The following is a 25221-nucleotide window of genomic DNA, read 5'->3' on the forward strand; positions in this document are numbered from 1 at the left end:
TCCCCTTGGGTCCGTCAGCCTGGGGCTCCTTCCCATGACACAAGCACCTCAAACCTCAGGGCCTGATCACCAGCTGCAATAAAAGGAGCAACTGAGTGACACTGATGGGCTTTGCCGGCCTCTGGCAAACACAGAGCCGCCCAGGGCAGGGAGGGAAGAGAGGGAACAGCCAATGTCTGCAAGAACACAGCAGAGCCCCGCCAGAGAAATAACCCCCTCCCCCCTGTCCCCACACGAAAGGAGGCAAACTGCCCAGCTTTGGCAGAGCTGCTGCCACTTCCCAAATGGGGGCCCTAAGCCTGGGGCCTAGAGCTGTTCAGACCCCCACACGGGAGTGTGCCCCCAACCAGAACGCAGGCCTGGACTTCCTGGGCGAAGGCTGGGCTGTGGCAGGGCATGGAGTGGGGGGGAAAAGGTGAGTTGGAGAGAAGGGGACGCTGTGCTGGAAGATGGACGGGTGCAGCAGGACTGGGGGGAATGAGGGAGATGGGACCCAGAGGGCCCCCCTTGTGCAGGATGCATCATCATTTATCCCCCCCCTGGAACTGAAAGAAAATACCCAGGTGTCAATGGCTGAATCCCCTCCCCAAGCTGGCAGACAGCACCTGGGCTCTTAGCGGGAGGCGAGGAGCAGGGGCCCCTGGGCTGACACAGCCCACGCTATGCTCCCCAGCACCTGGGAGCAGGGAACAGGCATGCACAGGACTCAGGTCTCTACAGCCCTGAGAGACAGAGGGCCATCAGTGGCTACCAGAGCACAGGAAGGACCAGCAAGGTCCCTACCTGGTTAGGACCTCTGTGCTCTGCAGCCCGTGGGATCTCACCCCCGGCAGGGAAACACCTGCTAGTGCTTAGCACAAGGGATAAAGCCACCTGTAGCATGGGGACTGGGTCTAGCTCAGGTTCAGCCAGGGGGGTTGCTTTTAACATGGACCCCGAGTCCCTTGAGAAGCCCCCTCCGAGCACCACCAGGCAGAATACAAATGACGAAGTGTTTAATAAAACCAAATCTGTGCCAGCGAGCGAGGGGGCCACGAGGGTTCGCACCAGCCGGGGGACGGAGCCTCAGACAGGCCCGGAAGCGCAGCTCCAATGGGGAGAGGCCCCCTGGATCACTGGGATGGATGCAGCAGAGCTGAGGCAGCGGCACGAGGCCCTTCTGCCTGCTTCTCTCTGGGACAAGCCGCTAGGTCCCCCCTGGCTCCGAAGCCAGGATCTTCTTGACATAGTTCTGGACGTTGACGTGTAGCTGAGGGGCCGTGGCCGAGAAAGTCTCCACGGCCAGCGCTCGGGCGGACTCGGAGCCGCTCCACATGGCACGGTAGATGGGGAGGGTGTATTTCTGCTTCCCCTGCAAGGCACAAATTGCAAAGGCCACGAGGAGGTTAGGATCTAGAAGACATGACTGGAGCCATGAATTACAGAGCTCTGCCCAGGGGCCACTCTGTCACTAGGGCTGGAGAACAGTTTCCCATAGAACCTATGCGTTAACACGCCCACTGCTCCCTGAGACAGTCCCCCTTCCAGCGGACATCCCTCAGGCTTGGCCTCAGCCGAAAACGCTGCACGTAGAGAGCGTTAGCCAAATCCAAGTGTGTAACATCCGGAAAGCGTACACGTAGGTGTGCAAACACACCTGGGTGTGCACATGCAGAACCAACTTTCCCCATGTAACAGAAACTCTAACCCACCCTCTTTTAGAAGCGGGCAACAGAGAAAATGGCAAGATTACAAGAGCAAGTGATCTGGATAGTCCTCATTCAGGCCTAGCGCCTTTGCAAGGCCTGCAAACAGGTTAGAAGAGTGAGAGCAGATAGAGAGGGCAGCACCTGTTTGTACAAGAACCTACAGCCCCCTCTCTCAGGCAGTTCCTAAACCCCATGAAATTCTCTGGGCCTCTCAGCCCTTCCCACACTTATAAAAACACCTGGTTGCACATAAGCACTGGAGTCAGGAAAATGCAGTTACGGTTCCAATGGCACTCGTCCATGCTGCATATACACTCCACCGCCTATTGCTGCTCTCTCTTCTTCAATGTGCTCTCTAATAGATGCCTGTTTCTGGCCTCAATTCAGCAAAGAAATTAAGCATGTGCCGAGCTTTAAGCACATGCTTAAATCCCACTGACTGCAAAGGGCTTTAGGGAAGTGCTTGTGGCCTTAAATGTATGCCTAAAACCAAAGAGAATGTGCAACAGGGCTCTGGGCGGAACACGGCGTTCCCTGTAACGCTGCCTGCGGTGCTAAAGCAGGGCTTGGTCTTTGGTTGCCGCACTCCCAGCCCCACGGAGCTGGCAATGGCATTACCCACAAACCTGGCTGTGGAGGAAGTCCTTGACTTTGCCAAACTCGGGCTCGTGGTTGTTCTTGAGGACGATCTGGCACCAGCGGAGGCGCAGCTCGGCGTTCTGCGCTTTGGAGATCTTCGGGTACGTCTCACTCAGCTTCTCCACATTCGCTGGGAAGTGAACAGCAGGAGTGTCAGCCCAGCCAGACTCAGACACACGGAAACGAGCATCATTAGCACTTACTTGGGTACAGTCAGCAAGAACAAGCTGAAAATGCCACTGGCGGCAACTTAGCAAATATGTAGTCCAGGCGCCATGTGCCTTCAAAGAGATGGCGGCAGTTTACTTGCACGTGCCCACGGCACACAGAGTCAGGACATGTCACTAATGAGTCATTGGACAGAGAGATTTCCTCCACACCCCAGACCAGAGACGCGAGCCTTGCAGCCAGCGGGCCTGGTGTAATCATCGCTAAGCCAAAGCAAGAGGCACTCAGCAGGTTACATCAGGCATTCAGACTCAGCACCCCGGGGGGGGGGGGGGGGGAAGGTTCACACGCAAAGGAGGCAATGAGTGCCCCAAGGGTCGGTCCTGGGGCCAGTTTTGTTTAATATCTTTATTAATGATCTGGAGGATGGTGTGGACTGCACACTCAGCAAATTTGCAGATGACACTAAACTAGGAGGCATGGTAGATACACTAGAGGGTAGGGATCAGATACAGAGGGACCTAGACAAATTAGAGGATTGGGCCAAAAAAAAACCTGATGAGATTCAACAAGGACAAGTGCAGAGTCCTGCACTTAGGACGGAAGAATCCCATGCATTGCTACAGACTAGGGACCGAATGGCTAGGTAGCAGTTCTGCAGAAAAGGACCTAGGGGTCACAGTGGACGAGAAGCTGGATATGTGTCAGCAGTGTGCTCTTGTTGCCAAGAAGGCTAATGGCATTTGGGGCTGTATAAGTAGGGGCATTGCCAGCAGATCGAGGAACGTGATCGTTCCCCTTTATTCGACATTGGTGAGGTCTCATCTGGAATACTGTGTCCAGTTTTGGGCCCCACACTACAAGAAGGATGTGGAAAACTTGGAAAGAGTCCAGCAGAGGGCAACAAAAATGATCAGGGGTCTGAAGCACATGACTTATGAGGAGAGGCTGAGGGAACTGGGATTGTTTAGTCTCCAGAAGAGAAGAATGAGGGGGGATTTGATAGCAGCCTTCAATGACCTGAAGGGGGGTTCCAAAGAGGATGGAGCTCAGCTGTTCTCAGTGGTGGCAGATGACAGAACAAGGAGCAATGGTCTCAAGTTGCAGTGGGGGAGGTCCAGGTTGGATATTAGGAAACACTATTTCACTAGGAGGGTGGTGAAGCACTGGAATGGGTTACCTAGGGAGGTGATGGAGTCTCCTTCCTTGGAGGTTTTTAAGGCCCGGCTTGACAAAGCCCTGGCTGGGATGATTTAGTTGGGAATTGGTCCTGCTTTGAGCAGGGGGTTGGACTAGATGACCTCTTGGGGTCCCTTCCAACCCTGATATTCTATGATTCTATGAGTGCATGCACTTTACGCCCGGCTCTGGCAGCCAGAGGGACCAGAGCTCTGGAGTGATGGAGACCACTACACAGCAGTGAATGCAGGGCGCTTGCTTGGGTGTGAAGTTCTGCTATCCTGACTTGCAATCAGTCATTTCTCTCTTTGATCCTAGGCAGGCGGCAAGGCCCCAACACACAGCCCTGCTCTTCCCTCCCCTCTTGGTTACTGGAGAGACAGAGGCTTCCCCCCCAAAAGCAAAATGAGAGCCCAGCCACTGGACTCCCATCGTGGGACAGGTCGGCTGAACGGGTGCATGAACCCCTGGCTGCAGCGAGGTTGGAGGCATGTTGCCTGGCGCACGTCTCCCCACCTAGCTGACTGTATCAGAAGTCGCTGCCTCTACACAGCGGTAGAATTGCATTAAGGCTTCACTGCTTTACAGAGCCCACTGGTTGTACCCAACTCATGCCCTGCCCAGGGGAGGTTACTGGTCCTTACTGTCTGGCAAAGGGGATTTCTGCAAGATCTTATCAAGGAAGAAGATGAGCTGGTAGGTTTTCCAGGCAGAGATGTCCACTGCTTTGATCGCCTCCATGTTCAAACTGCTGGCTGCCCAGAGCTCTGCCAGCTCCTCCGCTGGCTTCATGAGCGTCTCTCCCGGGGAAAGGTCAGGCACGTAAGGGGGCCAGCCGGGCGTGTTCAGCCACCGATCAAACTCAAAGCCTGCAGCGGAGAATAGGAGAGAAGAAGCTGGGTCACATTCTCTGGACTCACCACTGAAGCCACCTCCCAGAATAAGCATGCTCAGAGCAGGCAGGAACTGCAGTGGAGCTGGATTCTGCCGCATGCCAGTGTGCCCAAGCGGTCACACAGAGCAATAGCAAAAGCAGGAGAAGCTGAGAATGGAGAGATTGGTTTCTAAGCTCCATCCCCTTAATAAACTGCATCATGGGAGCTCCACAGTTGTCGTCTCTCATTGACTCAACTGTGCTGAGCTTACAAGTGATTGGATTCACAGCCTGGGATCTGAGAGTCAAGCTGGGTTTTCTCCATCTAATGCATCATCCCATGTAACAGGTTCTATCCTCTGTCACCTGCGCATTCCCATTGCTTTCAGGGGGATCTGCCACAGGCATTACTGAAACCCTAGTTAGTTATTAGTTCTGTGGATGATGTCTTATTATCCCAGTTCTAATCGGAAGGGCGAGGGGGACGAGGGCAGGGAGCATGTGGACTTATCCCTGGAATCAGCCCTCTGTGGGGAAAGCTGAGGCAGTGCATTAGCATCTGGCAAATAAATGCGAGAGTACACAGTAATTAGCATGTAAATAAACAGAGTAACAGACTGGTAGGGCCAGAGCAGCAGGGCTCAACTTTAAGGAGAAGGAAAAGTAATAATGGTCCTGTTCTTAGCTCCGCCCACAACCCATCAATGGGCATCTGAGTTAACATCCCATTGAGATGAAGGGGCAGCTTGCATGTCGGGATTGATTGTTTCAGGCTCTCTGCAAACTCAGGCTAGCATTTCTGCTTTGGCTACACGCCATTTCCATTTTGAAGGTTTCTTTGGCACCATGGGTTTGTAGCCAGCTATGCTGCTAAAGATATAGGGGCTTACGCTAAATAAGCTATAGGTGTGGATTAAGGCACTAAGGCAAAAGCCTACACGTTTCAAGCCCGTAAAGACAATAGGCCATTGGCCCTAGTTTGTTTGGCTAAGCTAAAGATGGGCCATAAGTAACCCAAAATGACCCTATATCACAAGACGTCACCTGATAGAGTGGTGTTATAAATATGTAGGTAACCACAAGATGCCAGTTTATACCAGCCTTAGATATTTTAAGTTAGGAACATCTGCAGATGTCCAATCACAAGAATGCCATGGTAACTAATTGTTGTACATGCTAATAAGCTTGAGGGAAAAGTCCCAGTGACCTATGGGCGAAGGGCACCCCACATTAGTAGGGTGAGGGAATACAGAGAAGGAAAAGGGGCTGAAATCCATAGCTAGAGATACAGCTACAGGCACTAGATAAGAACCTAACTTTTTTTCAAAATAAAAGCGAAGCGGAGACTCTGGAGAAGGCGGGGGCAGCCTCAGGCAGTGCTGGGTCACCGACCGGGCCCAATTCGAGCCCTGGAGAAGGGGCAATCGGAACAAGCTGCAGTTGCTGACTGAGTCCCGTACAAAGGTTTCTCTCTGGTTTTGGTGAGTCCCCGGCACTTGGGACAAGGAGGCTGCGGCTCCTAAGTGCCTGGAAGGAGATCTGAGACTCGACAGCAATACTGACCTGGAATGGTGGCCACGCCTTTCTTCTTCAGCTCCGGGAAGTACTCCAGAAAGAACTCCAGGGCGTCGTCGGCCATGATGCTCTGGAACTTGAACTGGTTCACGTAGGCCTGCGGGGCAGGGTGCTCGTACTTAGGCTCCACGCAGGCAGGACCAGCGCAGACCCATAGGGCTTAAGTCAAACTACTTTAAACAATTCTGTTTCCACTTCCAGTTGTTAATTGGATCCCCAGCCTCTCTCCCCCTCACGTTTAGGCAATTCCTGTCCATTCCGACGGCCCTGGCGCACACAGGCATGAGGGAAGCTCTGCAACAGGGTTCTCTGATCTCCACATCCTAACCTTGGCCAATTCCTTTTGTTTCATGGAGCGAAGGCAGAGGTGAAAGTAAGCCGGTCCGGTCCGGTATACCGGCAAGAGTAGGTATGCCGTGCCGGACTGGACCGGCTTCCACGGCGGTGTTTTAAAGGGCCCGGTGCTCCGGCTGCTGTGGGGAGCCCCGGGCCCTTTAAATTGTGAAAGGCCCCGCCTCTTCCAGTTGAGGCCACGCCCCTGCTCAGCACTCCAGCGTGCCAGTAAGTCCTTTAAGTTACTTTCAACCCTGGGTGAAGGTCACCAGCAGCCCCCGTGCTGGGAGCAATGGGGTCAGCTGTTTGGCATGGAAGCCTGCTCCCCCCGACTGCTTGCACACGTGTTGGCAACTACGGCTGAAAGATGCCCGGCTGGTCATCTTGTTCCCCATCCTCTTCCTTCCAGGCCAGTCTCATGGTTTCTTCCCCACATCCAGTCTTTTCTCAAATACCTGCCCCCTCCCACCAACCCCCCATATGCTTGGCCACTGGCTCCCAATCTTCTGTTCTGTCCCCTTCATTCCCTCCTGTATCCCATTCTCTTGCCGAGTTCTTCCCCTCCTCTCTAAATCCTACTCACCATCCCTAGAGTGCTTCCCAGACATCACCTCACCAGGCCCCTAAGCCCCATGTGCGGGATGGCCTTTTATCCACATTGTACAGGGGGAAACAAGACATGACACAGGACCTGGAATTAGAATACAGCCGCCCTATACTTAGCCCACAAGAACATGCTTCCCCATGCCCTGAGTGGCCTTTGAAACCATGTCTTTTGGCACATTATGATTGGCTCAGGAAAATGCAATTCTGTGACATGTCTAAAGAATAGTTTCTGATTGGCACAGCCAAGAGGTGTGGCTTGTCCAAGGCTGACTGTCCTGGAATTACTGACATTTGACTAGTGGCAGTCGCAGGCTTCTCTCTGCCACTTGGTCAGTGACCCAGGCTTTCTCCTCCTCCTGTTTTAAAACTTTCTCTGCAGCTTCTCACTCTCTTTCTGTAACCAGCTGACAGGTTTTTCCTTTTCTTGGCTGTTCTACAGCTTCTATCTCATTTTGTGTCTTGTTTACCCCCCATTGTCTCTAAAACCATATGTTCTATTACTAATATTTAATGCCTTTATTTAACATGTCTTACAATTATTTTTCTCTAAAAACATCTGGCATTCAGACTATTTCAAAATAACCTAAACGCATACAAATATTTTTCTCCTAAAAGAAAAAATTGTCTTAACACTTTATTCTTGTTTACTAAACTTTATGCAAAAGGGCCTTAATGTGTGTAAAGCCTATTTTGTTCTAAAGAGACTTCTCTTTTTTTCCTCTCTAACCTTAAAACTTTTAAAATGTTTCTAAATGTGAAACACAAGGAATCCTAATACTCCCCCTAAACTTTTTTTTAAAAAGTTGAAATGGCTGCCAAAGCAAAAGTGTATGTGTCCAAAACTGACACTGCAGGGCAGGACACAAAGCAAAGAGAGCCTGGAAACCTGTCAAAATCATAAGGTGACAGAGCTATAGAACCCTTTACTACTGAGGCCAGAGGCTGCACTGACTGCTCAGGAGAGGTGCTGACTCAGCTGCCCAGTGGCACTAGTCCCATTGCTGGAGGCCCGTGCTGCACAAGGCCTGGGTTTTCATTCTCTGAATAGAGCTACCAGCTGAAGCTCTCATTCAGTTTTCCAGATATATTCCAGGCTAGTGTGTGGATCTGGAGGGATGAGAGCATCTAACACAGGGAAAAGTCCCAGACTTGAGACCCTCCTGCTCCAGACTGCTCAGCTTTAAGCACCCACAACTTCAAATGATACTAAAGGAATTTTCTTCAAGCTTGGCTTGCTTTGTACATCTCCTCGAGATCTAATCAACCCACACTTAACAAGTGCTGCTTACCGTATAAGCTAATACAACGTGGGGAAGGTATGAAGAGACTCCATAAGTCAAGGCATTAAAGTCTAAACTGGCCTTCAGTCTTAACTATGTTTCCTCACTTCAAGCGCTTGGGTTCTCAAACTGAACATTAATGCTAGGTTTGCAGCCTGCAATTCTGATCTGTTCAAGGCTTCGGATACCCCAGGAGAGTCCCAGCCCGAGGCAGAAGGGACAGCTTTGGTCTTTGGGATGGTGGCATTATTTGCAAGCTCAGAAAGTACCAAGAACCTGTGATGCTGTCACTTATGTACCAACAGGCAGGAAAGAAACCTTGCTAACAAACATGCTAGAGGGAGGGAGTTTCCCTGCCTCCAGGCCCTGTGCATCCCTGCACACAGAGCTCCCCAGGCGGAAGCCAGTGAACCCACACCCCGTACCTGCAAGAAAGCATCAAACTTGCTCTGGTCTCCCACGAGGTGCGCCAGGTAGGACACGAAGCAGTAGCCCTTCTCATAGGGGGTCTCATTGTACGTGTCATCAGGGTTAACGCCTAGTGGGTCAAAGACATGACAGGGGCCTGAACTTTACGAAATAAACCACCATTTAAAACAAACTGTTCCAATTGCCTTAGATTCCCATTTTTCAACTCCAGAAGCTCCCCCTGCCCCGCACCTGCAACATGAAGCACAAAAGGGCAGTGGCCTCTGGCACCTCCACCCAGCACCACCCTGGCTCAGATCCGAACCACCCTGCGTAATTCATGGAGACATACAGGGAATGCTATGCACAGTGGACTTTCCCCCTGCTCATCAACTGCCTCTCACCCAGCCATATTCCTCCTAGAGACCAGCCACCTTCTTTGCTCTAGCGATGCCATCCAAGAGGACACAGAAATTTACTCAGTCACATGTGATTACGGAGAAAGCTGAGGATGCAGCCAGACCGCTATTATAAACATGCTTTTCAGGCCTTTCCAGAAACCTCTTCTTGGCCTGGAGACTGGCAGATCACTCTCAAGCCAGCTGAGATTTTTTTTGTGGGGTGGAGGATGGGCAAAGTTTGAAGGAAATTGATCACACTGGTTCTCAGAATGGAATAAAAATTCACCCTTATTTCAAATGTTAACAAGAGCGTCTTGTTTATCTGGAACTCTGAAGTGGTTGAGCTCCAAAACCTCAGGCTTCGTGGACACAACGTTTTCATGATGCTTTAACTTCATGAAAACTAGCACATCGCCTTGCAAAGGGAAGGTAAAAATACTGAGGTTGTTTTGCTAACTGCATGTTCTTCTAGCAACAGCTGCCTGTCATCAAACACTCTGTCATTTAGTGCTACCAATGTCAGGGCTACTCAAAGCTTTTATCTAAAACAAGAGTAAAGGGATAGCATACAAAACCCATGTTTAAGGCACCCGTGTAAGAGTGGCCTGATTTTCAGAATCGCTGAGCGCCCACGGACGTCAACGGGAGCTGAGGGTTTTCGGGGCCTTCAGAAAACCCAGGGCACTTCTTGCAGTGCCTAACCTGAGGCATCCACTGTGTAAGTTCTGGTCCATCTATAGCCCGTTCCTTTAAACCTGCCTTCAGTAAATAAGCTAACTACTAAGGTTTGGGACTTTGATCATACCTACGGTACTCTATAAATAACACTGTTACTAATGAGTAGCCTTCATGTTAAACAGTAGTAAGATGACTGGACTATACCAATGCATGTCTGACAGCCACACTGTACACAATCCATATGCAGCTTTATGGTCTATTCGCAACACACCCTAATTATTGCAATCCTCAAGCATTATTACTGTAGATGCAGTTTTATTCCAAGCCATTACTGAGTTCAACGCACTGGCGATAAGGATATCGCTGACAGCCCCAGAGACCCGTACCCCCCGCCCGGTACTCTGCAGTGGGAGATTGGAGATAGCACAGACCTTGCTCGATTTTCACCCTGAGCTTGTTTAGAGGGTGATCTTCTCCCGTGTTGTCCATGTGCTGGCGCAGCAGGGCCCTTCCCGTGGCTGCTTCAAGGCAGGTGTAAGCAGCACCTGATGAGAAGAAGACAGGGACTTGGCACTGAGACACTGCACTTTCCCATCAGAGCTGGGGAGGAAGGCAAACTGCCCTCTAAGGTTCCTTTGGGGCTACCCCTACTTCAAGGGCCAGTAACAGGGCAAAACAGTCACTGCTCCTGGAGCAGAAGCGTAGCTAGTTCAGAGAGAGACTAGAGGAAGGAGAAGAAATCAATGCGGGGGGGGGTGTACCGTGGCTTTTCGGGGCACAGCTCATGTGCTGCCTGCCAGGGTCAAGCAACCTTACAAACTAGAGGAGTTCTGCCCTGCCCGCCTTGTGCTTTGGAGTGAAGACCCAGGCGCGAGTCCTTCACAGAGAATCTCTTGAGAGCCCTGGCCCTCCCAAGACTCAGCCACAAGGCCAGCCTCCCCCACCTATTTGAAAACGACTTTTAAAAGTCACCGGACAACTACACCGAAATGCTGACCTGTAGAATCTACCGATGTGTGTTTTACTGAGGGCACGGACAGAGTAAACTGAGCAGAAAGCATTTTCTTATGCTTCAAACAAAGCATTCTGAAACAAAAGTTTGGAAAAGCGAGTTCACCCCCATCACTTGTTAAATTTACAGCTGCCACCTGACGGAATTATGGAAACATCTTAAGTTAGAAGGTCTAATCTCTTCCGATATGACCAGGAAAAAGTGTGTTTGTGCCAAAGTGGTTTAGATCTTTTGATGCATAAATAAAAATACCACCTAGCTCGTAAGTAGCTAATTTCCATGGCATTTGAGCTAAGCAGGTGTTAACTAAAGACTCTTAAAGAATCTGAATAAAAATCACACCCCATCTCAGCCAGGTTTTACTTCCTTCATGCCTGGCTATCCCCCACCATGCTCCAGCAGCCCACAGAAGACAAGACTGGAATTTCTAATCTATCAAAAGGTAGAAAAAGCCTCTCTAAAAAAAAGCAGACAGTCCAACCCCTTTCCTCCCTGGGTCCTTGAGCAGAAGCCAGGGGCTGGGCCCTCACCATAGACGACGGTGGAGATCCTCCTCTGCGCGTACATGGTGAAGCCCTCGTTCAGCCAGAACTCGCCCCAGTTGGCGTTGGTGACCAGATTGCCAAACCAGCTGTGGGAGATCTCGTGGATGACGACGTCCACCAGGGAGCGGTCTCCAGCCAACAGGCAGGGGGTCACGAAGGTGATGCAGGGGTTCTCCATCCCGCCGAAGGGGAAAGAGGGCGGCATGAAGAGAACGTCATATCTGGGGAAGGCAGGCAGAGCGGTCAGTAAGGAACCGCCTCCCCCCTAACCCCCACCAGGGGAGCGCCCAGGTGACTCTCCCTCCCCAGCCGTAATGCGTGAAGACCGAGTGAGGCACCTGAAGGAACCAAAGCCGTCCAGAGCACCCCAGTGCCTTCCAACCAGGTGAGCCATACCTGCCCCAAACATATGGTCCAAAGAGCTTCTCCCCCACCGCCAGGAACTCTTCGATCACACCATCATACTCCTTCTTGGCTGCCTCAATCAGACAGGGCTCAGCCCACACACGACTCCTAGGGACAGCGAAGACACAATCCTGATTGCAACAAACACGGGGCAGACTGAGCCTTGTCCTTATCAAGCGTGACGCACGGTAACTCGGTTAGGAGAGCCGCTCTGATTTGAACCTGCGTGGAAGGCTGGCACCCTAAACCCAGCCTTGGAACCGGCTCAGCCTCACTCCTCCTCCTCAGCCCCCAGCCCACAATGTCTGCACATTTCTGCCTGCTCAGTTCCACCCCTACTGCTGCTGTTCGTGACCCTTTTCTGCAGGGAGATCTACAGCTCGGCAAACGGACTCTATACAACACGCTGCTGAATACACAAGGGAAAGGAAAAGCCTAACACGAGGAAACATGTTCCCTCCAAGCTGTCCACGATCAGAGTCTTGGAAGCACATGGCTTCTAGATGGAAGCGTGATATTCAAGTTGACGAGGCTCCTGGGTCTGAAGCTTGCAGTCTTCGTGCTGTTATGAGAAATGGTTATTGGGGGAGGTCTAAGTTGGATATTAGGAAACACTATTTCACTAGGAGGGTGGTGAAGCACTGGAATGGGTTACCTAGGGAGGTGATGGAATCTCCATCCTTACTGGTTTTTAAGGCCCGGCTTGACAAAGCCCTGGCTGGGATGATTTAGTTGGGAATTGGTCCTGCTTTGAGCAGAGGGTTGGACTAGATGATCTCCTGAGGTCCCTTCCAACCCTGATCTTCTATGATTCTTTCCTTCAGAAGCCTTAGACAATGTGGTCTGACGCCGGTGATTTATAGCAGCTTGCTTTCTAACTTCTAGAATTCATAAGGCTTCCTGCAGCCTCCACATTGTCCACAGGTCTTTAGCCACCTAGGATGGACGTGATGCATGGTAGGGAGAGGATGGGGAAAAAAAACAAAGCTACGTTTTAAAGACATTTCACTTGCTGTCAAGCTCCTCAAAGCCCCGGGGGACTCAATCCTTCAATAACCAGAACAGCTCTGTCCTCGTCTCCCTGCCCACTATCTCCTCCAGGACATTAACAGATGTAACAATCCCCACCCCGAAGCTCCAGAGCTGCACGCTGGAGAACTCGCCCCATTCCAAGGCCTTGTCCTTGCCCACAAGTTGTCCAGCTTTCTCTGTACCGATGTAGCTAGATCAATATAATCTCCCCTCGTGTGGGCACAATCATACCAATGTGAAGTGTTTATCCTGGGGTAGCTTATTCCCGTACGGGAAGGGAAATAAGCTATATCTGTATAAATGTTAGTAAAATCATGCCCTAACCAACAGAGTTACTTCCGATGAAGTGGGACTGTTCTTACTGTTTCCTCTGAATACTGTGTGGGTGCCTCAGTTTCCTCTATGCATTTCTTAAGTCTCTAGGTGGTGGAATAAAGGCCAGTGTGCATAAATCACTGACACTCTGTCTTCCTGGCAACTAATGGCCAGGCCCTTCCCCCCTGCAAGGGCATGCTAAAGGTGTGGGAGAACAAAGAGGTCAGGTGACCTCCTGGCCCAGGAAAGGAACTCAGCAGAGAAGGAGGGGTTGGAGGGTTTCAGTTTGGAGCTGGCTGGGGACTAGGAGTGAGGGCAGACGGGGGTGTCTGGCTCGCGTAGGGTGACCAGACGTCCCGATTTTATTGGGACTGTCCCAATATTTCCTTGTTTGTCCCGCGTCCCGACCAAAGTCCTGACTGAGTCCTGCCTGCACTCGGGGCCAGGCCGGACTCTCACTCACCCCGACCCCGCGCTTCCCCTGCGTCTCCCGGGCCTCCCTCCAGCGCTTGTGGAGGAAGGGGGGGGTTGGTTTTGTTTTTTGCTCTGCCCCCTCCCGCCACGCCCCCCGCGTCCTGATATTTGACTTGGGTTATCTGGTCACCCTAGGCTCGCGGGACCCCAGGATGGATCCGGCTGAGGGGTCCGGTTCTTTGCACCTACAAGTTCTGTTTTAGACCAAGTTCCTGTCATCTAATAAACCTCTGTTTTACTGGCTGGCCAAGAGTCACGTCTGACTGCGAAGTGGGGGTGCGTGCAGGACCTCTGGCTTCCCCAAGACCCTGGCTGGGCAGACTAGCTGTGGGAAGCGCACGGGGGGGCATATGCTGAGACCCAGGAGGTGAAGCCGTGTAGGCTTCTTGCCCTGAAGACAGTCTGCTCCGAGGGAGAGGAGGCTCCCCAAAGTCCTGATGGCTTTGTGGGGAGCAGTTCCAGAGCATCGCCCGGGAACCCCGTAACAGTTACACCATCACAAAATCTGAGCAGAAACCAGCCTTAGGGGAAAGCCTTTCCTGTAACCACTTATCTCAGCCACCGCACCCTCCAGTCATTTGTTTTCCCAGCCTAACAAAGGACCTTTTGGAAAAGGCACACAAGTTATCATTTTGATCTACGCTGTCACTGACTCATAGGGCTCTGATGGGGACAGTGGCATGGCTGCTGGTTTGACTGTATCAGGTTACCCTTATCCCAGTGTATTGTTCAAATCTTTGTTTACGCTCCTTTGCCTGGGAACCCAGGTTAGACTCACCAGCCTAGCCACCAGCATCGCCAACGGCTTTGGGTTTTTTAAGGAGACACACACACACCCATTAGCACCTCTCTTTTCTCAGTGAGTAGCCAGTCTGGGGATTTGTAACAGAGCTTTGTCAAAGATTAAGCTAGGGATAGCTAGTGGTTTGAGCACTGGCCTGCTAAACCCAGGGTTGGGAGTTCAATCCTTGAGGGGGCCATTTAGGGATCTGGGGCAAAAAAACTGGATGATTTAGTTGAGGATTGGTCCTGCTTTGAGCAGGGGATTGGACTAGATGACCTCTTGAGGTCCCTTCCAACCCTGATATTCCATGATTCTTTCCTTCAGAAGCCTTAGACAACGCGGTCTGACACCGGTGATTTACAGCAGCTTGCTTTCTAACTTCCTTGCGTGTTAAGGATACCTTCCCAAATTTCATTTGAAAAATGCCTGACTAAGCCCAGCCCCCATCACTCCCTACACAACGAGTCATCTTCCCCAGTCTGCTGACCTTAACGTCCCTCTCCTCTGCACGCCTGCATGGTCTAGTGGCTACTATCTCCGCATGGAGGAGGGGAATTTGGAGAATGGAGAGTGGCCATTTGCTACAAAAAAAAGTTAAGACATTTTGCTGAGTATGTAGAACTGGGAAGTTTTAACAGTTAATGGACTTTAAACCAAAGAAGAATAAAGGTCTGGCCATAAACGAGGCTAATGAGACATTTACTGCAGATGTTGTTAATTTAATCTTTAGTCCTTAATAACAAGGATCAAGCAAGTTGAGGTCACACTCAGTGATCTTTTCTGGCCCTAAAAGATCCATGAATCTATGAATTAAAGGAGCTGAAAAAAAAAAAATTGAGGGCTTATTCCCCTTAAGCAGGAGTGGCCAGACTCCCGTGTGTCAGGACCCAACAGTAAATATGTTTTAAGAGCCCTCTGCATAGGTGACTTGGGGAAACACATTCAAAGCAAGGTACAGAGCTGGACAACTGGAGTGCAATTCTGCAGCACCACTTTGAAGCTGCATTCCCCTCTGCCCAGAAAGGGGGTGGGGGGGTGGAACTTGCCCAGGACAAGGAATGAGAGGTGATCCGTAACCAGATAATCTGCGGCGTACTAAAAGCCACAGATGCACTACTCAGACAGGAAGGGTACAATTTGCTACTGTCCTTTGATTGTAGGGATTATGTAGTCTCCTGCTGAGCATGAGAATTGATAACCCGCTAACGACTGGCAGAGCTGCAAGCAAGTTTTAGATGACTGGGTTGGTTTTGACCCAGATTTATAGTAACAAAGAACCCATGGTTAATTCTATTCCCACGCAAGACCCCCTGGGCTCACAAGTGGCTGGCAGGACAGAGCACAGACATGCTGCAAGACAGACAGACTGTGGAAAAGGCAGCTCTCAGGGGAACACCACAGCGCATGGGAGCCTAGAGTGGCGAGTTTTACCCAGTGTTCACGTGAAGAGTTGAACTGGGGGAAGAGCTTCCCTCAAACAAGGGAATGGATAGTAGATATGCTCGTTAGGGAAGCAAACCCTTCAGACCTAAGCTACAACCAAGGCAACAGGCTTTGTTATAACTGAATGCATGATGCCCCTCCTGTGAATAAGAGGGCAGCCTCTTACCGAGGTCCGACTTCAGCAGAAACTATGTCGCCGACAGCCAAGGCGATCAGGTAGGACGGGATCCGCTGGGACATCTTGAAGGTGAACGTGTTGTCCTTCTCCTGCTTCTCCCAGGTGGTGGCACTCATCACAGCTGTGAAGCCTTCAGGGACCTAGCAACAGAGACACCTGTAAACAGCCTCCATCTGGGAGGGGGGTCACACTGCACACATTAGGGGTGGATCTGAGCTATCCTGACTGCTCTGTGACCATGATGAGCATTCCCAGAGTCAAGCTCTCGCCAACAATGCTCCTACCACCTGGATCTCAAACCCCACCACCCCTTTCAAGGCAGAGGAAAGCATTCAGGCTTCTCCTGACAGACAGGGGGAGGTGAAGGCGGTGGCTCCCTTAGGATCACCACCACAAAGGGGGGTAATTTACAGAACTCCAAACACGAGGGTCCAGAGAACCTATCCAGCTCCACACACAGCGCAAGCTTTACCACATTGAGCCGCTGTGTTATCACATAGACATATCCTGACCCATTTTAACGTGCCCATTCGTAACAGTCTGCCCTTCCCCACCCAAAATCCTGAGTGTAACATACCCTGGGGGAAAAGGGCACAGCCCAGGGTTTTTGTTATTTTATTTACTTTTCAGGCCACTTTTAAAGCACATCCCCCTCCCCCCCTTAACTGAGCAGCAGGCAGAGAAGCACCTGCCTTGCAGTGAGCTGCATTTAAATGTGTGATCAAAGTTCTTCTACATCCCTTCTGTAGGTAACTAAGTGTGGCAGTGATCAAAAGTGAACTCAGAGTGATGGACCCAGCAGGAGCCATAGTGGCCTCCTGGTGTGTGCTGAATGCAGTATTTCAGACTGAGGAGTTAACCTCTATCCTGATATATTAGCAATGCTGGCTGAGTTATTGGAAACCATCACTTTGCATCCCAAGTTAACCTCTCAGCTACCACCTTTCAGTAACAAAGGCACGAGAATCACAGACTGGTTAAACGCGTGAGTGTATTAGAATCACACTTGGAGGATAAAAGGTACAGATAATACTGCATTACCATTGCCAAGTACAACACAAGCCAGCTAGCTCCAGGTCGGGCAAAGACGAGGAGGAAGTATCACAGTTTTTCAACCGCAAAGGGATGTGTCTGTAACAAAAACAACTCCAGAACTGAAACAAAAAATAGCCTTGAACATTGCACAAGTTTTTATGGCTGTCGCATTCCCTTTTCTGTTATTGAACATCCAACTTTTCCAGCAAGCTAGCTAAGGCCAGGCTACAAAGCACCCAGTCAAAAGCAGGCAGCAGGTGAACTCTTAGCCACAGTTACTGATGCTGGCTTGAAGGTGGAAGCACACAACAAATTGCATGGAGAAGCAGTTACATTAATACAAGCTGGATGGAGTAACGTGCACAGTGATAGCAAACTAGGTGCAGATAGGGAAAACTGTGGTTATGTATCAGCAGTTCATACTGGAAGCAATGAGAAAACTGGAAAGTACTGTGCTATACTGGCAAGAGACGCCAAGGCATTTACAAATGAACGGTACGGCTGTGTTGTTAAGAGCTGCCTGACAATGAGAAAAAGATGCAAAATACAAGAAGTGATTCGGAACAAGATGATGAAACCTTGGTTACGTATGGATGTGTAGGACATTGGCTAAATCCACCTGGACAAGACCTTAAACCACATGCTTTGATGACACATGTTGCAGATTTACAAAAGTACTCTCATAATCACCTGGTTAAAAGAATGCCAACGATCTGTAAAACCCCAAGTCGCCAGGGACGTACAATGGAAGAGTCAACCAATATGGATGGAAACATATGTTAAAAATCGGTCACATCTCAGGATTGCGAGCGATCTTGATGCAGAACTTGAAGACCGAGTCATCAGTATAATTAATAATTAAGAGATTTACTGAGAAGCAAAGAACTTGATCGGTCAGTTGAACCCAGCTGCTGTGGCACTTGACACACTCCAAAGGGACACTTTAAGAACTGATGTTGCATGTGAAATATGGTGGCTCTACTGATAAATGAAGATTTGTACTTCTGCTTTATGTGGTGCACAAAGAGACTTCAGGAGGCACTTATTCATGTACACACCTGGCCAACCTTCTTCGTCCAAAACATGCAGAGAAGAAATTGTCAACTGAACAACAACAACAACAACAACAAAATTGCAAGGCAGTGGCTGCTCAGCAAAAATCCCAAGTTTCTGCCATATTTACTTATATTTAAAGTAAAAACTCCTTATCCAAAAATCAATATGTTCAGACGCTGTCAAGGAAAAAGTTTCCTCTAACAGAGTGGAAAAAATCTAAAGAAGGCTGATATCCCATCTGACTTCATAGAATTGGTGGGGCAATTGCATCAGTGTCCTGCAAGTTCAACAAGCATAGAACAATTTTTTTCCAGCTTCGGATACATCCATTCAGAACGGAGGAATAGGCTCGGTCGATCCACTGCATCAAAGTTGGTCTTCTGCGACAGACTGCGGCATGACGAAATGGACCAGGACTGGTAATCCGCAATTCTCAATGCTCCTGATTGCTTAATGCTTCGAGCCTACTCTGCATTATTGTTGTTCTCATATCATTGAATGTTTTTGACTTTTGTTTGTATGACAGTGAAAACTGAAATATGTATTACTTCATTGAGAAAATACCAAACCAAAATATACAGAGCCATTCCAACATCCAGTGTTATAATTACATATATTAGTATTCATACAACCCTGAATTAATCTCCAAACCTACTGCCCAATGGAACCACAATTTGAATATGTAATATGTGGTGTGCATTAATGAAACGGTTTCTAAAATGACGAGTTCTTCCCAGGTTAGTAAAAAACATTTTACTGGGTAAAAACCACTTCTGGTAAATATACCATCCCTGCCCCTCTACCACACTCCATTCTGGCTCCTCCCTGGATACAGGACACTGTCCTGCTATTCCAAGACTTCTGTGAGATCGGCCCTGGGTACCAGAGAGAACCATCTCTCTCACTACAATCACGACCACCCGTAACAGCTATGCCCCACAGGAACCATGCATAGGCTTCAGCACACACAAAAGTCGGCACTTTGAGTTCACTTTCTCTCAATAACGCACATGAACAAAGCTCAAAATCCCCTATAAACCAATCAAGCTACTTCTCTATGTGCTGGGAGGAAGCCAGCTTGTTGTTTTTATTTTGTAAGTATTTGGAAGGCGCTCGTCCTATCACGAAGGGCCAGTGAGAGATTTGTTAACACTCCCTTAACTGCATCTGCCAATACAGATTTTGGATAGAGTCCCTCTGTGTAAAAGATTCAGCACCCTCCCCTCTTTAAGATGTAAGAGCTTGCAATACGCTGACTCCAAGCCCACTCCCACCCAGAGGTGCTCTAGCAAAACCAAGGAAGACCAGACTTGACATGCTGGTTATTTCTAAAGTTAAAGAGAAAAAACACTGCCTCCACCCCCACCCCAAAAAACCCTTTCAGGCCCTTCTTTATTCATCATTTAAAAAGCAAGAGAGACTCAAAGCACAATTGTTTTGTTCAAGTGTCCTTTGCAGGTCACTTTTAAGGAGGGATCTGAAGGTAACTGTGTTATGCTTGGCAAACAAGGAGCAGGAGCAGCACATGCTGGGAGCAGAGTCCACCTGGAGGACGCTAACCAATGGGCTCTGCATGAGGATCAGGGCCTTTCGGCTGTCCTGAATCTCGGACATAGGAGAGAAATGGTCAGAGCACTTCCCAAAGCTCTGTTTTAATAAGGTGAGCTGTCTGACGAGACAGCTTACTAAGATTTCTCCTTCCAATGCCTAGAAACAGATGCCCTCTTGAAAAACGAATTTTCTATCCTAAATACAGTTTGCACAAATGATCCAATTTGCACACTTATGCCTTTCCTGCTTACCTTTATAGTGGCTGAATATGTACTTTTAACTGCAGGGGTGTCAAAGCCAGGGAAAAAACTTCTATTGAGGACAGCCTGGCCTTGTGTGTACATATAAGGCTTCTGTTTCCCTGCCGTCTGCTCTGGAGTGAGCCAACAAACCTGATGAGAGACGAGAGACAGCTTCATGTGAGGGATGGGAGACTTTACCTGGATTTTTGCAGAACAGGTGCTTTTTATTGCTGGAGTGTGAAAGCCGGGGAAAAAGGACCTGTTGAGCACAGGAAAGCCAGAGGTATAAAGGAAAGGCTTCTCCTTCTGGGCTGTTTGGAAAGAGTCCAGCCAGAACATCTGGAGCAGCAGGCAGAACAAGGAGAGGGAAAGTCAGTAAATCAATCAAACAAGAGTAAGTTAGACTCGCTCGTTCTACCAGCATCACTACAGCCATATAATTATTCTCCATTTCCCTGTGTAGCCAAACCCCACTAAGTAGTTTAAGACAGCTGTAAATTGATCAAGCTCTCCCCGGGATGTACAGCCCACACCCAGGCCTTTGTCTCCACTAGAAAGGGTTTGGCAACACAAATATACATATATAGCCACACTGGCAAACTGCCCTAGTGGTGAGACAGCTCATACCAGCAAGAGTTCTTTTGTTGGTTTAACTTCTCCCACTTCCTGAAATGAAATGAGCTATAGCAGCAAAAGGACTTAGGCACATCAGTGATTTTCCCAGGGAGGCGCTAGGCCTGATCTACACTAGAAAGTTTTACTGGTAAGAGTGTGCAAAAAAATCATCTCCTCCCAAACGACACAGCTCTACCAGCAAAAGTCCTAAGGTAGGCGCAAGTTACACTAGCAAAAGAATCCTTTTTCCAGTATACTTATTTTGTTTGGGGAAGTGGCATAAGGTACATCTCCCCTAGGGCGGACAGCCAGCTTGTTATACCAGCAAACCCCGTCAGGTGCACAAAATGCTTCAAAAAAGAAAACAAGAACTAAGCTTAGTAAGGGGTGTTATTCTGGGCTGACTTCTGATTTCATTTACTCTTGTGTAAACTTAGACTAACTCTACTGAAGTCAGAGAGGTTCCTCCAAATTTAGGCCAGTGTGATCAAGAGCCTGCTTCAATGAGACTGAAATCCCCCTTTGAATCCAGATGGGCAGAAATTAGACAATTGAAGCGCAAAATCTAAAAAAAAAAAATTGGCTACGAATCCTAAGAAATCAGATACTTCTCTGAACGCTGACCACTAAGGCAGGAGCTCAACATTTGCAAGCCTCTTGCTTTTGACCAAGCTGGAAACAGGCAGCTGCCCTCGGGGCTCACACACACTGCCATAGTATTTCCACTTCCTGTCCCAAACGAGGAAGCGACGACGAACAAATCAGCCGTGTTTGCTGGCCCTCCAAGCATAAGCACGGGTTTGGATCTGCTCCTCTCTCGTTCCAGCTGGGCTGCCCTTTCCTAGCCGTGAAGTTTTTATTCTCAGCATGTATAATTCAGAATTACTCCAGCTCATCCATTTGTATTAGCTCTTCTCTCATGAACACCTTGAAGGCCTTCATTTAACTGTTGAAAGGAGCCAGGGTGCTGGGCAGGGCTAGGATAAATAAGCCAACAAAATAACCCTGAGTCCTGTTCTTTGCAGGGACAGAGACACTTTCACTTTAACTCTTGGCAAAGGCAAGACTCTGCCACTTCTATTCTCTAACAGGCAGATCATTGCAGCACATTTCCTTGAGCAGACCCGGCCTTCTGGAGGCAGATAACACCCCATTCCCTTCCTGCCCAAGGATGAGGTGGGGTTTGGAAAAAAGGTTATGAGATTGCTACCGGGAAATTAAACTCGCTAGACAAGGCTGGAACCGGAAAGCTTGTCAGTGATCCCAGACTGCAAATGCACAGAAAGAAACGGGACTCTTCAGCTGGGACCAGTTTGGGCCTGGTCCCAGGGGGACTCAGAAGCTCAAGAGAAACCAAAACTGACGTTCTTGCTGAGGGTTACTATCAATTAGTGCTTCCTAGCGGGGGATCGAGTTCATGGGCTGGAACTCAACCACACTCCATTCTTTGAGAACCTGCCACTGCCTAGATTTACCAAAAGGGGTGATTAGTTGTAATCAGGGTTAGCATCACTGGAGCCCCAGCTGGGGACCTGAGGAGAGCACAAGGGGATGGGGAAGGGTAGTTTCCTTCTCCTCTGCTTTGCTTTCTCTGATCTCTAGTTTCAACCTTGGATAATACAGAACTTCCATCCTCCTGCCTGTCCTGACCAAGCAAACTCGCCATCCTGCAGCTAAATATGTCCAAGGAGGCTACACTGGAGAAAGGGCGCACCTCCCGCCTTACGCACAATTCCTTCTCTCCCACCTACCTTCCCCTTTACATAATCTTGCTGTCACCCTGACCTTTCAGGCATATGTTTGCAAGTCACACCTTTAAATATGGCTACCATGGTGCCCCCCCTCCCCACTACTCCTTCAGGCCTCCATCTCTCCCTTTTCTCACTGCAGCTGCTTGCTTTCCAGATCTCTCTCCTCCAACAACCCCATACTTCCCCAGTCGATTTAATAGCCAGGCTAAATCACACTGTGGACTTGCTCCAGATCCCTCCTCTACTCCTCTTTCAACCCAGACTGGTCACTGCCTTGCACCCTGTGTCATTTACTCTAGTGCAAACTGCGGGCCAAACACTGCCACCCTGCCTGGGACGTGTTTTGCACCCACTTTGCACTGCTGTGAACAGTGACGCTCGGTGCAGGTAGCTATGAATTCAGCCCTTGGTATCTACATCCCCTCTGCTCTGCCACGAGCCAGCTTTCCCCTCTGAAGCGCCTGCCACCTGCAAGCCAGGAGCTGATAGGGGTGGGTAGCCTCAAACTCAGCAAGAAAGTTTGAGACAAAAAAGGTGGGCAGCACATTAGGGACTGGGGAGACTGACAGATTGGAGATCTTGCCCCAGGGAGGAAAGGCAGGGCAGAGAAATTAGGATGGAGGGGGCCCAGGGTCAGGGTACAGGGCTGCAAGTGGATTAGAGGATAGGGAATGGGAGTAGCAAGGGAACTAGGGGAGTAGGAAGACCCAGAGAGGCAACAAGGGGACTGTGGGATCAGGAGCCTAGGGGAGCAGCAAAGGGTCACAGTGGAGGTCAGCAAGGAAATCAGGAAGTCAGAAGCTCAGGAAGGCAGTGAGGGGACAGGGATCCCGGGGCCCAGCAAGGGGGGCAACAAGGGGTTGGGGGCAGGGAGCTAGGGGCAGGATTGGGGGGGCAGCCAGGGAACTCGGGAGCAGGGACCCCGGGGCCCAGCGAGGACTCAGCAGCCCGGCTCCCGGCGCAGCCCGCTCACCCCTGGCGCCTCGCCCGTGCGGTAGGCGATGTCCAGCGTCAGGCGCTCCCCGGCGCGCAGCGGCTCAGGCAGGAAGACGCGCAGCTCCGAGCCGTAGTTGGCGAAGGGGCGGCTCTCGAAGCGCAGCGACCGCGGGTCCCCGCCCGGCGCCGCCAGCCCCACGCTGCGCACGGCCAGGCTGGGGTGCGAGTCCAGGCTCAGCTCGGCCGCGCCGTCCCGCAGGCAGCGCAGCTCCAGCCGGGCTGCGCCCTCCAGCTGCCCGGGGCCCGGCGGCCCGAAGGCCACGCGCAGCTCCAGGTGTAGGTGCCGCAGCTCAAAGCTCTCCGCGCTGCAGGCGGAGGCCACGTCCGGCACCCGCCGCCCCACTGCCGCCGCCATCGCTACTGGGGGCAGCCCGGGAGGCGGTCGGGGGAGGGGCCGGGAAGGGGAAGGGGAGGCCCGGGTGCTAAGGATGGGTGGGACCGTGCGGCAGGAGCCCCGGCCCCTCGCACGTGGGACAGAGCCGGAGGCGGGGTGAAGAGCATAAAACTCGCTACAAAGAGGGGAAAGGGAGTATGAGGGAAGGGTTAGGACCGGGGATAGGGTATTGGAGAGTAGTGGGTGGAGACTGGGAATATGGGGTGGGTTAGGGCACTGGAGAGCAGTATGGGGAGCAGTGGGTGGGGATATAGAATGGGGTTAGGGCAGTGGGGGAGGATAAGGGATGACGGTATGGGTGGAGCAGCATAGGGGAGCAGTGGATGAGGCTAGGGGGTTGGGGTATGGGGCAGGGATAGGGCATTGGGAAGCAGTAGGGGAGATTAGGGGATGGGGTAGGGGACGAGGATAGGGCATTGGGGAGCAGTAGGTGAGGATGGGGGATGGGGCGGGGATAGGGCATTGGGGAGCAATGGGTGGGGATGGAGGATTCCTGCAAAGCCCAGCAGTAGGTGGCTGAGGAGAGCAGATCCACGTGGCAGACGCCCCCTCCTCATGTATGTTCTGCTCCTGCTGCCGATGGCTGTGTGATCCTGGTTGTCTCTTAAAAAGCAACAGAGGGTCCTGTGGCACCTTAGAGACTAACAGAAGTACTGGAAAAAGAAGAACAGGAGTACTTGTGGCACCTTAGAGACTAACGAATTTATTAGAGCATAAGCTTTCGTGGACTACAGCCCACTTCTTCGGACGGTAAGAACCTCACTTCTTCAGATGCAAGAAGTGAGGTTCTTACCCACGAAAGCTTATGCTCCCAGTACTTCTGTTAGTCTCTAAGGTGCCACAGGACCCTCTGTTGCTTTTTACAGATTCAGACTAACACGGCTACCCCTCTGATGGTTGTCTCTTAGTGTCTCGGGGTCATCCTCTGTAAAGTGGGGTTACTGGCACTCTCCTGCCTTCGTAAAGCACTTTGAGTTCGGGGGTGGAACGTATGGGTAGAAGAGTGAATGCGCAGAGCCCTGCAAACCCACAGATGTCCGCTTTATATGGTATGTATACATTTGCAGTTACATAATGGGCTGTTGCTGGGTGATGGTGACGGGCTGTCACTGCCTGGGGGTAGCGCTGCTGTTGCCCTGGGCTGGGTGTGGAGCTGGGCTCTGGGTTGGGGGGTACCCGGCTGACAGGGGCTGGGCTCAGGGCTGTGGGGAGATGGGATCGGAGGGTGTCTGGCTCAGAGGGGCTGGGCTCGGTGCTGGGGGTCAGGGCTGTGGGGGGGATGGGGTCAGGGGGTGTCCGGATTAGAGGGGCTGGGCTCGGAGCTGGGGGTCAGGGCTGTGGGGTGGATGGGGTCAGACGGTGCGCAGCTAAGAGGAGCTGGGCTCGGAGCTGGGGGTCAGCACTGTGGGGGATGGGCTCAGGGGGTGCCCGGCTCAGAGGGGCTAGGCTCGGAGCTGGGGGTCAACGCTGTGGGGGATGGGGTCGGGGGTGCCCGGCTCAGAGGAGCTGGGCTTGGAGCTGGGGGTCAGGGCTGTGGGGAGGATGGGGTCGGGGGGTGCCCGGC

General features: G+C 50.9%; 1 protein-coding gene across 2 annotated transcripts; it reads right to left on the reverse strand.

Moving 5' to 3' along the window:
- Positions 1 to 978: 978 nt before the first annotated feature.
- On the reverse strand, positions 979 to 23654 carry RNPEP (arginyl aminopeptidase). 2 transcript variants are annotated; one of them, XM_034767607.1, is made up of 11 exons: positions 23241 to 23654; positions 19911 to 20051; positions 16006 to 16157; positions 11783 to 11899; positions 11372 to 11607; positions 10261 to 10374; positions 8768 to 8880; positions 6112 to 6220; positions 4319 to 4543; positions 2315 to 2457; positions 979 to 1351 (listed from the first exon to the last, which is right to left on the reverse strand). In XM_034767607.1, exons 1-11 carry the CDS (start codon positions 23616 to 23618, stop codon positions 1187 to 1189), a joined length of 1893 nt encoding a protein of 630 aa, XP_034623498.1. In that variant the 5' UTR covers positions 23619 to 23654; the 3' UTR covers positions 979 to 1186. The 2 variants fall into 2 exon arrangements, with proteins under 2 accessions (XP_034623498.1, XP_034623499.1); XM_034767608.1 differs by lacking the exons at positions 19911 to 20051; positions 23241 to 23654 and adding an exon at positions 17059 to 17126.
- Positions 23655 to 25221: the final 1567 nt, after the last annotated feature.

Source organism: Trachemys scripta, chromosome 4, assembly GCF_013100865.1.
Source record: "Trachemys scripta elegans isolate TJP31775 chromosome 4, CAS_Tse_1.0, whole genome shotgun sequence".
Classification (NCBI taxonomy): Eukaryota; Metazoa; Chordata; order Testudines; family Emydidae; genus Trachemys; species Trachemys scripta.